This window comes from Parasteatoda tepidariorum, chromosome 3 (genome assembly GCF_982258835.1).
Source record: "Parasteatoda tepidariorum strain Cologne lab strain chromosome 3, Ptep-v5.0, whole genome shotgun sequence".
Lineage (NCBI taxonomy): Eukaryota > Metazoa > Arthropoda > Arachnida > Araneae > Theridiidae > Parasteatoda > Parasteatoda tepidariorum.
Genome location: NC_141757.1, coordinates 45,330,855 through 45,343,439, shown reverse-complemented (window position 1 = coordinate 45,343,439; position 12,585 = coordinate 45,330,855). Strand labels below are relative to the sequence as shown.

Here is a 12,585-nt window from a genome sequence, read left to right as displayed (position 1 = left end):
GCTATTACATGATGGTTTTGTACTAGCTTTTTTCGCAAACAATCATGTTCCCCTAAATTTAATTACTCTTAATACTATTTCTGTCCTTCATTTTTACTTTTACGTTTTTATTTTGAAATCAATTATTGTTTTCTCCATTCAATGACTATATATTCAATATCCATTCCAATTCATAATAGTATTATTGTGATGTGTTATCATCTAAAATAATTCCAAAACCATCATTAAATCTATCACCACCTAATCAAGCATTCCAGTCATCGTCTTATATAAATGAAATATTTAATTTGCAATAATAACATCTGCGTCATCATACTTTATTGCATAATATATTTATTGCATACATAATATTATTGCATACATAATATATTACATAATATATTACATACATAATATTTATTGCATACATAATATTTTACATGCAACAACCATATTCCATAGATTGATGCTACTACCCATATTTTGAAGTTCACAGGAATCCAAGTGCGTTGAAAAAAGGTATGTTCATACAGTGAAAGTACGTTTTTGTGTCTTCTTTAGAATCTTTAAATTGTTTGCACTTATTAAAAAGTATATTTAAGGTTAGGCCGTCGAATCATTAAGATTTATTTCTAGTATTTGAATATCCGATCATTAGATCAAGAGTTATTCACGGTGTTCACTTTTCTCTTTTCCGTACATTGCTGTACATTTATTTTCATGCTATGGCTGGAATTAAGAGGCTGAATCGCGATGTAAATATAACTTTACTTTCTTAATAATTTCGCATAAATTCTTGTTTTCTTTTCTTCTTTTTTATTTAAAAGAAACAAACGCAAGTTAATAAGAATTCGTTGATTCATTGAAGTGTACCTATTGTGATACCGCAAATATTGTGCCATGTAAGTGCTAGTTACATTCAGTGTTGTTTCTGTGGACGAAGTCATATTTTATGAGGAGATAGGCAGGTTGATGGTGTTTTAGCATGCGTGACTTTTGCGGAAGGGTTGGGTAGCACTGATTCCCACTAATCGCGGGATTCGGGTGGAGTGTGTTTTGTTCGAATGTTGTTGCATATTCTATAAATGCATATTCCAATATTTGTTGATTAGATAGATGACTGTTTTGCTGGGTTTGTTGAGCTTTAAACATTTTCTTATTCTAGGACCAAAGATTATACCTGGAAATTCGCGATTAATTAACATTACGGAGTCCAAACTTCTTTTGTCCAAACTGTCATGAGTTCATTTTTTAGATTATTGCTTTCCTATCCGTATTTAGGGGATCAAGAATCCAATAAAGTTGAAAAAAAGGTATGTTTATAAAAAAGCACGTTTTGTGTTTAATATAGTAAATTAAAATATCGCTTGTGGTAACTAATAAGCATATTTAAGGTTAGATATGCAATCCATTGAGATTAAGTTCTAGTACTTGAAAATCCGTTCAATAGATCAAAAGTTATTCAGTGTGTTTACTTTTGTTATTTTGCTAACTGTACAGCATACATACAAATGGAGTGTATTCGCTTATAAACAAATCGAGGAATAAACCCGGACATCTCACGTCATATGTCTTTTTCGAATTCTTGTAATGCAAGTGATTTAAAACCCACATTTGGAACGAAAGGCTTAAGTGAAGTAACAAGTACATTCAACTTACCCATCATTCCAAGAAAGATATTCAACTTCCAATGAAATCGAAACTTTTGAGGTCATACAAGTACATTTGGAGGTCATACAGTGATCCTCAAGGTTCTCACTTCCTATAAGATCCAACCAAAAGGGAAATAAACTCACTTTCACAGTGCAACGAACTTCCCTTATGAGGAAGAACAGTCTTGTTTCTGCCATTTTCTCCTACTTGTTAGGAAGTTGTCCACTTTCGCTTTCATTTCAAGTTCATCGCAATCAGGAAAACTCTTCCGCAGTAATGTTTAAGGAAGAACAGAAACCTTCTAACTTAGTAACCTTCTTTTTCTGCCATGAATCGAAATTATGGGATAATTTGAACAACATAGTTGAGAAATTTTTTCAATCTTCTTTTACGTGTGTTGATTTCAAAACAACTTCCATAAGTTACAATAGTTTTTCTTCCGTTTTGTTTGTTTATTTTTATTTATTTTTTCGTATTATTATTATAATTATTATTAAAAGCTCAACGCATGGATTCCTCTTTTGGTGTGAAAAGCGTGGATAATTTTAATTTCGTAGAATTAAAATGGGAATTAAAAGAAGTTGTTTTATTACTCAATATAACAAATTTTAAATTTGTAATTAAATAAATTTTGTTTTGCTATAAATTTATTTATAAATTTTAAATTAAATATTATTAAAAAAATCTTATTCTTTACTTCAAGTTATAAGGCAATATTAAAATTACATTACAGTATAATTCATATTTGAATTGTAATCCATTTATGCTGATTCTTTTGAAGATAAAAATAAATGAAAACATTGTTCGAGTATAAACTTCTTTTGATTTAAATTTGGTAGAACATTTCTGATTTCTTTCAATATTATCCTTCTTATGGGTTCAAAACAAATACTTGAAAAAAGTACAAACTTGTAAAATGCTTGGCTATGCAGCAGTTTTGGGATTTATACCTCAAAAAGTTAGAATTTTTCTCCTAATTTTTAACCTTAAAACTAACATAACTCTTCGTCTGCGAGAAGAGTAAAATTGCAGTTTTGATAATTTTTAACTTAATGATTAAAATAGAAAAATAAATTTTATTCATAATTTCTTAATAAAATAATAATAAGAAGAAGTATATTTAACTTCGGGTAACTTCTTCAACTAACTTTAGAAATACTTCGGTTAATTTTTTGCTAATAAAATACGACTCTGATTCAAAATATTAGGATAATTCATTTTTTTCATCGGATAAAAAGAAACCCCTTTATTTTTATGTTTTATCTAATGCATGTATGCAAATGGTATTTGTTTAGAAATTTATTTTCTATCAAATTACAACACAAGCTAAAATTCGCCCACTTTTAAAAAAGATAACATTTTAGAAAGTTCTTATTAAATTTCAAAATATTGGAATATTTAATTTAATTGGTCCAAATTATTGAAATATAATATAAAGTAAAAAGATATTCGATGATAACTTTCTTATTGATTTTACGAGTAGATAATGAAAATTTTTGATTAACTGCAGACGATTACTTTAAAAAGACTTTATTTCTGAATTTTATGCTTAAAATTTGTTTAGAATCAATAAGAATACGAGTTAATGACTTACATCGGAATGGTAAAAATCAACATAACTTACTCAACTATTTCAACTGTTCTGAATCAAGCGTTAGCAGATATCGGAAGAATAGAAGGTTTAGAAATAATCCTTACAATGGTGGCCGAAGATCAAAAACTTCGGATAGAGGTGACAGAAAATTAAACTCTATAGTTGAAAAAAATCATTTCCACAGTGTATGATATTTGCATTGGAAATGGGAAGAAGAAGAAATTAATACACAGTAAGGTATTTCATAAATCTCGCGTTTTCGTTAACGTCTTCATAAATCTTTCAATCTCGTGTTCTCAAAACAAAACCACTTATGACTGTAAAACAAAAGCTTGCAAGAATAAAATGGTGCAAATGAAGATTGTTATAAGACTTGGAGGGGGGGGGGAGAGGTAGAAAAAGATATTATTCAATGGCGAAAGTATGTTTTGTGTGTCTTATGGCAATCGTGGCGCTAGAGTTTGGAGGATGGAACAACAAGTATTAAATAAAGAGTTTCTGAAATGTTTTGTTAAATTTGCAGCTCGTGTGATGGTATGGAATTGCGTGAGCGCAAATGGACTTGGAAGGGTATGTATTAACTAAGAAAAAGTTAATTCAGATATTATTTAAATATTATCGAATATTACCTGATTCCATCATGAGAAGACTTGTTTAAGAATGATTTTATTTCCTAACAAGATTTAGTTTCATCTCAGGCATCAAAATCAACTAAAATTTGGCTCGATTCTAAGCACAGTTACAATGCTACGGTGGCCAAATAATTCACCAGATCTAAATCAACTAAACACTTATGGGGTATAGTAAAGAAAAAAACTACAAGTAGTTGTTTCGACAAACAAAGCTGAGTTAATGCAGAACATTAAATATACTTGAGGTAATGCAAACAAAAACGAACCCAAACACTTGTTTATTCCATGCAAGATCATATGAAGTGATCAAAGCTAAAGGTAATACTACAAAATTTTAAGTAGATTATCATATCATATATTAGTGCTTGTAATGAAATATTTTAATATCTTAAACAGCATGCTAAAATTTTATTTTTTCAAAAATAAATTGTATAATTAGTTTTTGTTTTAGTTTGATTTCTTTTCAATGACTTCTTTTTTACAGTTTGATTTCTTTTAGTTTGATTTCTTTCTTTTTAGACATGCTGTGAAATATGTAGACTTGACTCGTAAAATTAGTAATTTAATTTATGCAAGTAAAAACAAATAAATACGATAAGATATTTTTTATTGATGAATAAGTTCTTCCAATAGTTTGAATCAAAGCTGAACATGAAATTTCTTTTATTTTAAGCTTAATTGGCAGCATTTTGAAAAATAAATTAATAATCCGAAATCATTTTGGAAGCATAAGTTATTCAAATTCATATTATGCAAATAGAGTTTTAATAGTTTCATTCGTGATAACATAGTGCCTAATATCTTCATATTATTGCGAAATACCTTTGCCTTAATTTGATTTTTTGAATAAAAAAACAATGCCTCAAGTCTCAATCAATCTTTACCATATTACGATAAGGAATAAGGCAACATAATTATCTTCTACCACCCAAAAAAATTGATGGAAATTATTTCATTACTTCGTATTCAAAGTAAAGAAAAGTTTTAAAGATAATGAATAAAACGTATGAATTTTTTTAAAAAAATTTGTGGCAACTATGTGTATTTTTAATGAAAAGTTTTAGTAATTCTGCAAAGATCGCACGAGAAAAATTGCTGTAAGGCGAAAACAAAACATCAGTTAGCAAATTGATTATTGTTCTTTTTGTTTTTTCTCAATTTCATTTGCTATTTTAGGAAAAATCAATGGAATTCATTTGTGCTATTATTTTCAACAATAATTTTTTAATCATTTTTTGGGGGTCAAAAAATCAAGTCTTTCAATAAAAAGGGATATGTTTATTCAGAGAAAGTACGTTTTTGCGTCTCGGTTATTAAAATATCGTCTGCACTTATTAATTTGCATATTTGAGGTCCCCCCTCCAACTTTTAAGATTGATGTTTGAAACGTGAAAATTCGATCATTAGATCAAAAGTTATTTAGGCCTGTCCGTTTTTTTTCTCCCAGTGTATACCCAAAAACTTAGAAACTCGTAAATTATAAACCTTGCGGCTAGTTTAAGAGTTTAAGATTCTTGTGATAAGGAAAAATTTATTACGTAAATTTTTTATGATGCCCATTCAAATTTAAAACTTTCAAACTACTGCTTTGAAGCTGAAGTGCAAAAAATAAATATCTCTTTCAAATTAGTGAGAAGTTATTACTATTTTCAAAAAGCACTTTAGTGTGCTCGTTTGAGGGTTAAAATTGTCATATTCGTTCGAACTAGGAACTAAACTTGAATTTAAAAATATTGTAATTAAATTAAAAAAAGGAAATTAAAAGTGCAGCGAAATACTATACTTGAGAAACGAAAAAAATGTGTAGAATTTTATTTGTTTTTCATGTATAGTATTTCATTTACGCTATTATAAAGTGTGTATGAATAAAATCTAAATGGACAATCATCATCATCATAATTTTAATTTCAACAACATTGGGTGTTTGTAGAATTTTTTCTTTCTTTTAACACTTAGAAAAGGTATGAAACTTAAAATTTTCTTTAAAAAGAGAATATTTTGTAAAATGCAAATTAAAACACACTCAGTTTTGCTTTAAAGTACATAATTTGTAATTTATTTTTGCCAAAAATATACTTTCTTTAAAAACTGTTTATACATTCAGAACACTTTGATAATTGTTTATTTTTGAGATAGTATTTTACGTACGAAATTTTAATTACACTTTAAAGACCATATGAAATTTAGTTTTGAATTTTTTTTACAATGGACTTGTGTTTGACGAAGCATACTTTTTAAAATTAGATTGTATTTTTATAAGATAATTTTTTCTCTATTTCAGCAAAAAAATGTATCTAGAAAAAGTGCAGCGGAGAAAAATATGACAGAAAAGAGAGTGACTTCAATATAAATATTTTCTTTTTTGTAGTAATGTGCTTATGAAGGCGTAAATGTTTTTTTTTTATCATGCGTGACATTTGTCTCAAAGTGTTAGAAACAGTATAAGTTTTCAAAGAAGTGGACAACAAATTAATGCCAACTAAACTACTTCTATAAAAATATCTTTCTTAAACTATTAAAGCAAGATTATTTTTCGCTAGAATTTTTCTATGAAGGAGTACCTTTATTTCGTTACTTAGAAATTTGTAAAGATACCTACAGATTATATAATTTGTAATATTATCCATATTTTTTTGTTAAAACAATAATCAGATATAATAGTCCGTCGGTCCTTTTTATTCTGTACTCAGCTTAAAATACATGTTTAAGAAAATGGGCGGAATGGCCGTTTAATACATCACTATTATAGGAGTTGCACTGCAAAAAATGGGTATACAATTTTTGGAAACTTTTTTTATTTAGGACGAAATCGTTTCCTAGTATATGCTCGTTACGAAAAAGTGATGATTGGTATGCCGCCAAATGCCCCGGATTATCCCTGCAGTGCACTTGTCCTAGATTTGCTCAAACAGCTTTGTCAAGGCTTAGAACCGGCCATATAAAGTGCTTGACCTTAAGAGCGAAAGAAAAGACTTGAGACTTTTGTCATTGCTCGGCCATCGCTTCTCCATCTCATCTTTTGGATTGCATTGGTGTCACTGTGAGGCAACTGATGAGTGATGGAGAGACTGTCTATGACTTGCTGATGCGACATGATCTTCTGGACTTGGTCTAGGGCTCTAGACCAAGGGGATAAGCAACAACAACAACAACAACAACAACGAAAATGTGACTTAATAACTATCGTCTCTTCTTCGAAGAAACGAATTTCGTCAAAAGAAAAGGAAATATTTTTTTATTTTTACATCTTTCTATATATTTAAAAAAAATAATTTTTCTAATAATGACTTTATTGTGAGCACGTTATATGTGGATCAAAGTCACTGAAACTATGAAGACAGATAAAACAAATAGACAAATTGCACAGCCGGAATCGAACCTGGGATCTTCGCTGCTCGAGGCCAATGCTTTGACCACCATACAGAAGGCTGGATTTGCTCGTCAATTTATTTTTGATCCCCTACTCTTCTTCCCAGTTTTGCCATTCTAGTTCATAATCTCCCAAAATGCATTACGATGAAGGTTTCAGTCTAGGAAATATTTTCGTCTTATTTTTGAGAGTTCACGTTTCACCCAAATCAAGGGATTTCGTGACTAAATGATTCTCAAAATTAACGAAATACAGCTCAAGGGTTACTGAATAGTCAAAATTGAGAGTTTTATTACTCAGAGTGCGTAAAAAGCTTGTAAAAGCAACTGTTGATTTCAAAAGTCTATTAAAAAATAATTATTTAAAAAAAATACTAAGCGGATTATGCAAATGGAAGCATTACATCAGAAATTTGTTTAGTTCCATTAGTTTGTTCTGAATGTTGAATTTTTTTTTAAGTCGAAAAGTTTGAAAAACGGAATTAAATATTATGACCATTCTCTTGAACGCGTTTTTTGAACTGGGTCCATTTTCTTAAAAGCTCTTTTACAACCATGCCCATTTTCGTAAATGCGTATTTTGAGTTATGACCAGAATGAATGGCTCACCGAGGAAGTACTGAAAAATAGAATAAATATATAGATAGATAAGATATTGGTGTTGGTATGTTTCTTTAAGATTTTTATAAGTAATCATAACAAAATTTATGAAATGCTGTTTTTTGGGGGAATCATTTAAAAAAGCAAGCTTTAAATAAATTTTAATTAGAAATTTTAATGAAATTAATTTTTCAAATTTTAATCACCATTAGGCACCATTAGGCAAACATTTGAGCAACTTTGGGTTATTGTAGACACGTGGTGGAAGCTCTTTTACACCACGGCCTGTGTGGTGTAAAAGAGGAGGTCTGTGTGGACATGACTTAAGTAAATTCTTTCATTTAAATGTAAGTAACTTTAGTTCTTTTCTTTATTTAATTACAATGGTCAATATCGGTAAATTGAAACTTCTTGCCAACTTTGACTCAATAAGAGTTAACGACTTTTCAAAAAATCAATTAAAAAAATAAAATAAACAAAAATAAAAAATAAAGGTTATATACATTGGTAGAGGGGAAATTGTTTACAGATTAGAAGATTATGATGTTCAACTCTTTAGAAAAAAAAATTGGAAATAGATCTTCTATTCATTAGTCTTTTTTTTCCACAAAAAAGGCATTTCTCGAATATCAAAAGAAGAAATAATTAACAAACTTTCGTCTCCGGTAACTGGTAGAGATGCGAGGACTGCATCTCAATAACAATTTAAAGCTGATGAGACAAGTTGTTTGATGAAAAAAAAAAGAACACACTTCGAAATACTTTTCAAATAAATCAAATTAAATAATTGTTTTCAAATGTGCTGATTTGTGTTTAAAATTTCCTTCTTAATATAACGAAATGCTCCATTGCAAATTAGTATTACAATTTAAGTAAATCAATATTTATTCTCCAAATATGAATTTTCCAAATATAATGAAATGCTCGATTGAAAATTAGTATTATAATTTAAATATGCCAATATTTATTCTCTAATAAAGTCTAGATTGAAGTTAATTTCCTTTTGCCTTCAGATATACATTTCTGAATTGTAATAAATTACTACTTTAGTAGCTATTTTAAGTTGGAATAAGTTTACCCACATAAGTCCCATAGCCACCACAACTGTATAGTGGGGCTAGTTGGGACGAAAACAATAGTTCTAACAAAATTATTATGGAAAAACTTAAAAAGAATTGTAATTCCAGATATAAATCAGAATGCAAGTAAACGTCTAAAGTAGGGGAGAGTTGGGTCAATTGTAACAGGGTACGATTGAAACAGAGCAAAATTTCGAGTGTCGGGTTCTAGATTTGGTTCCTAGGTGGCGCACAAGGTGTATTTAATAAATCTACATGTACACCCCTGCTGGCAACCATTTTTATGTACTTAAGAAAGAGTTACATCACAAAAGATATTTTCACGCTACGTAAGTACTTTTTTTGGCATTAGAATATTATATTGTAACAAAGTCATTTTGTTTAAGCAAATGAAAATTATTAACCGAATATGTAAGTGGACACCTTAATTAACATTTAAAGAAACAAATTAGTTTTGTTAATTAACTAGCATTGTTTTTAACAAATGAAGCTGAAATGGCGTCTTGGAGACGATTGTAAGAATAAGTAAAGGGACGATTGCAACAGCTGAAAATAAATAATCTCATGTTTACGAACCATTATTTAACTCTTTAAGAACCACCAATAGTTTCCTATATCATTTATATTATGTTGCATGTGCATTATTTTATTTGTCACCTTTCACAACATAAATTAAAATTTTTAACCCCTTAGAGCTAAAAGTTTAACCCTTTAGGCCTCTGCTCATTATTATTTTTACTCCTAAAATATCACTACTATTTTGATCACTAAAAAATATATATCACAACTATGATAATATGTATAATTAACTATGTTTTAGTTGAATTTATGAACTGTTACAATTGACCCCGTAAGTGGGGACAATTGTAGCAAGTGCACGATTGTCAAAAATTGTTGATAACTAATATAATAACATTTAAAATAAGGTATTTTTTTCTAGTAGAAGATAGCCTACTTTACTCGTCTGTCAATTAATATTAATAACGTTTTGGATTTTTTGCTAGTTAAAAATTGTTAAGTAAAAAATATTACAATTGACCCAACTCTCCCCTATTGTTAAAAAATACTTCATGAGTCAAATAATAGGAATTAACTATTGACTGTATATTATATTTTATAATGTTTGTTTTTCACAAATTTTGTAAAACAAATTAGCCCACTTTCTCCTATATATTTTAAGACTATCCTAAAATACTTAGAATTCAGTTATATTTTAACGGTGTTTAAGAAAAAAGTGAGTAACATGTAATTTTTAAGTAGTGCATATTTTATAACTAAATATTTTATTATTTTTAGTTAAAATACCTTGTTATTTTATATTTATTTAACTTTGATTTCATCTAAAGTTATTTTGTTTTAACTTAAAGAAAATTAAGTAAAGTAATAAACCTTCATTTTATTTTTAAGCCCAAGTACAACTTTTGCACTTAATTATGGTAAAGGCTCTAAAAATCCAAACGTTTTAAAATTTATAGTCATTGCATGTTGCAGTTTCTCTTTAAGTGGGTTTTGTTAAAACCTTAATTAAGGTTTTGAATCGAATTTCGAGTATCCCCGCAGCCTTTAACAATCTAGTCCTGTAATTGCATGGCGCAAGTAGAAGAAAGTTTTAAGCAATTAACTTAATGTTTGGTGTCTCATTTATCAAAGAACGAACGTAGATTTTGTAAGTAAAAGAAGAGCTAGAACAATAAAAGTGAAAATAAATTATATGAATTCCAGCAATCAAAATATTATTTTTTAAGATTTTTCTCAAATGTGTATATATTTTAAAAATTCAAGCTTTGATGTCTAAGAAATTACGACTTCCATTTAAGAATTTCTTTAATATAAAATTATTTTTAACATGTTTAAATCAAAGATTTATACGTCATGCGTCGGAAGATCTACTGGGTTTACGAAATTCTGGTGAACAATGTTGATAATTTCCGTTTCTTTCATTAGATTTTTAAAAGAATAATGTGAAGAACTTTATGAAAAAGAATTTATTTTTATTGATTAAATATTATATTGTTTTTCGCTGATTAAATACTAAATATTGATTATTATATGAAATTATTGATTAAATTACGTGAATTTCAGTAATCAAAATATGATTTTTTTTTCTCTTGTCTCAAATGTGTATATATTTTAAGAAATTTAGAAGATATATTGCGGCATTTTTTAAAGAATTATTAAATTATTTTTTATATGTTTAAATCAAAGATTTATACATCATTTGTCGGAACACCTATTGATTTTACGAAGTTCCTATGAGCAATGCAGATAAGTTCTTTTTACTTCAATAGATTTTTTCAAAAGAATAATGTGAAGAATTTTATGAAAATTTTTAATTTTTATCGATTTTTATCGATTAGATATTACATTGATTTTTATTGATCAAATATTATATTAATGTTTATTGATTAAGAAATAAATATTGATTATTATATAAAATTATGATTTTCTTTTTAATTTTTAATAATAAATATATATATAAGTTTACACATTTAGATCTGTTAAACTAATTACTAAATTGGAAAAACGAAATTGGGTATTACTTTTTTACAAACATTATTTGTGCCGTTCAAAATAATGTTACTTCAGATATAAGAAACCAAAAAGGTTGCGGTTAATTTAATAAAAATTTTAATTCTTATTAAAATATAGTGTGATTGCTTCTTATAGTTTTATTCATAAATTACTTTAATCACCAATCAAACAAAAAATATTTAAATGTATTAAAATAGAGATCTCTAAAGTTTTTGGAATTGTAAAAACTAGATAGATTAAAAATATAAAAACAAGTTTTTTAATTTTATAGTTTTTTAGAAAGTGAATTATAGAAGAAAAAGGTTCGGTTCAACGAAAAACGTGTTTTAATTAAGTTTAAAGACTACTTTTAATTTAATGCTAGGATTAAAGATAGTTTGTTTTTCTTTTTATTAGCATTCAGCTAAACGCTCTATATTTAAGATTTAAAGAAATATTAAACAGTTGAATAAAATGTGCCAAAGTGAAATTAAATTTCTTATTAATTTTAATTAGTTCTGAAATAAAAACTGAAGTGGAATTATAAGGTATTCTAAATTAAATTTTTTACGGATTTGTATAGTTGTAGGATTTAATTTGAAAAAGAAAATGACACCTGAAAAAAAATTCTTCTAGAAGTGATTATATTATGAAAGTTATTATTAACTTTTTAATTAGATACATTTCGAAGAATTATATTTTTAATTTAAGACAGACGAAGAACGACTTACATCAAATGAAATTATTTTGAATAATTTTGAATAATTTTATTTAAATTATTTAAGATACATGTTACCCAGAGAGAGTTTTTTTTAAGATTGCAAGAAAAGTATAAAAGCTTTGAACCACTATTACGAGTAATAACCATTCTGCAGTTCCCCTCCTATTGGAACATATTTTAGCTTTTGTGTGCAAAAATTTTATTAATGCTTATACCTTTTTTTAAATTTCTAATTTTAAAATATCTCAGCAACATTTTACGCTTTGTATACTTCTTAAATCACACTTTTCATTCTATAATTACAGTAAAATAGCCAGCAGTAGTCTGTCCGTCCTATTGACCGTAAAGTTTAGGTCAAAGAAAAGTTTTTGTACTTGTATGGTTTTAAAATTGCTAAAGACTAGTTTGATTAAAGGTTTATATCACAGTTAAAAGTTCGAATACTAT

At 27.7% G+C, this 12,585-nt stretch overlaps 1 protein-coding gene across 1 annotated transcript in view; it reads left to right on the top strand.

Moving 5' to 3' along the window:
* Positions 1-6,800, top strand: part of LOC147813774 (uncharacterized) — a 67,266-nt gene extending 60,466 nt beyond the window's left edge. Inside the window, exons 3-4 of the mRNA XM_087160096.1 lie at positions 3,750-3,796; positions 6,661-6,800. Of these exons, the coding sequence (XP_087016222.1) occupies positions 3,750-3,796; positions 6,661-6,800 (187 nt within the window). The remainder of the gene's footprint in view (positions 1-3,749; positions 3,797-6,660) is intronic.
* Positions 6,801-12,585: the final 5,785 nt, after the last annotated feature.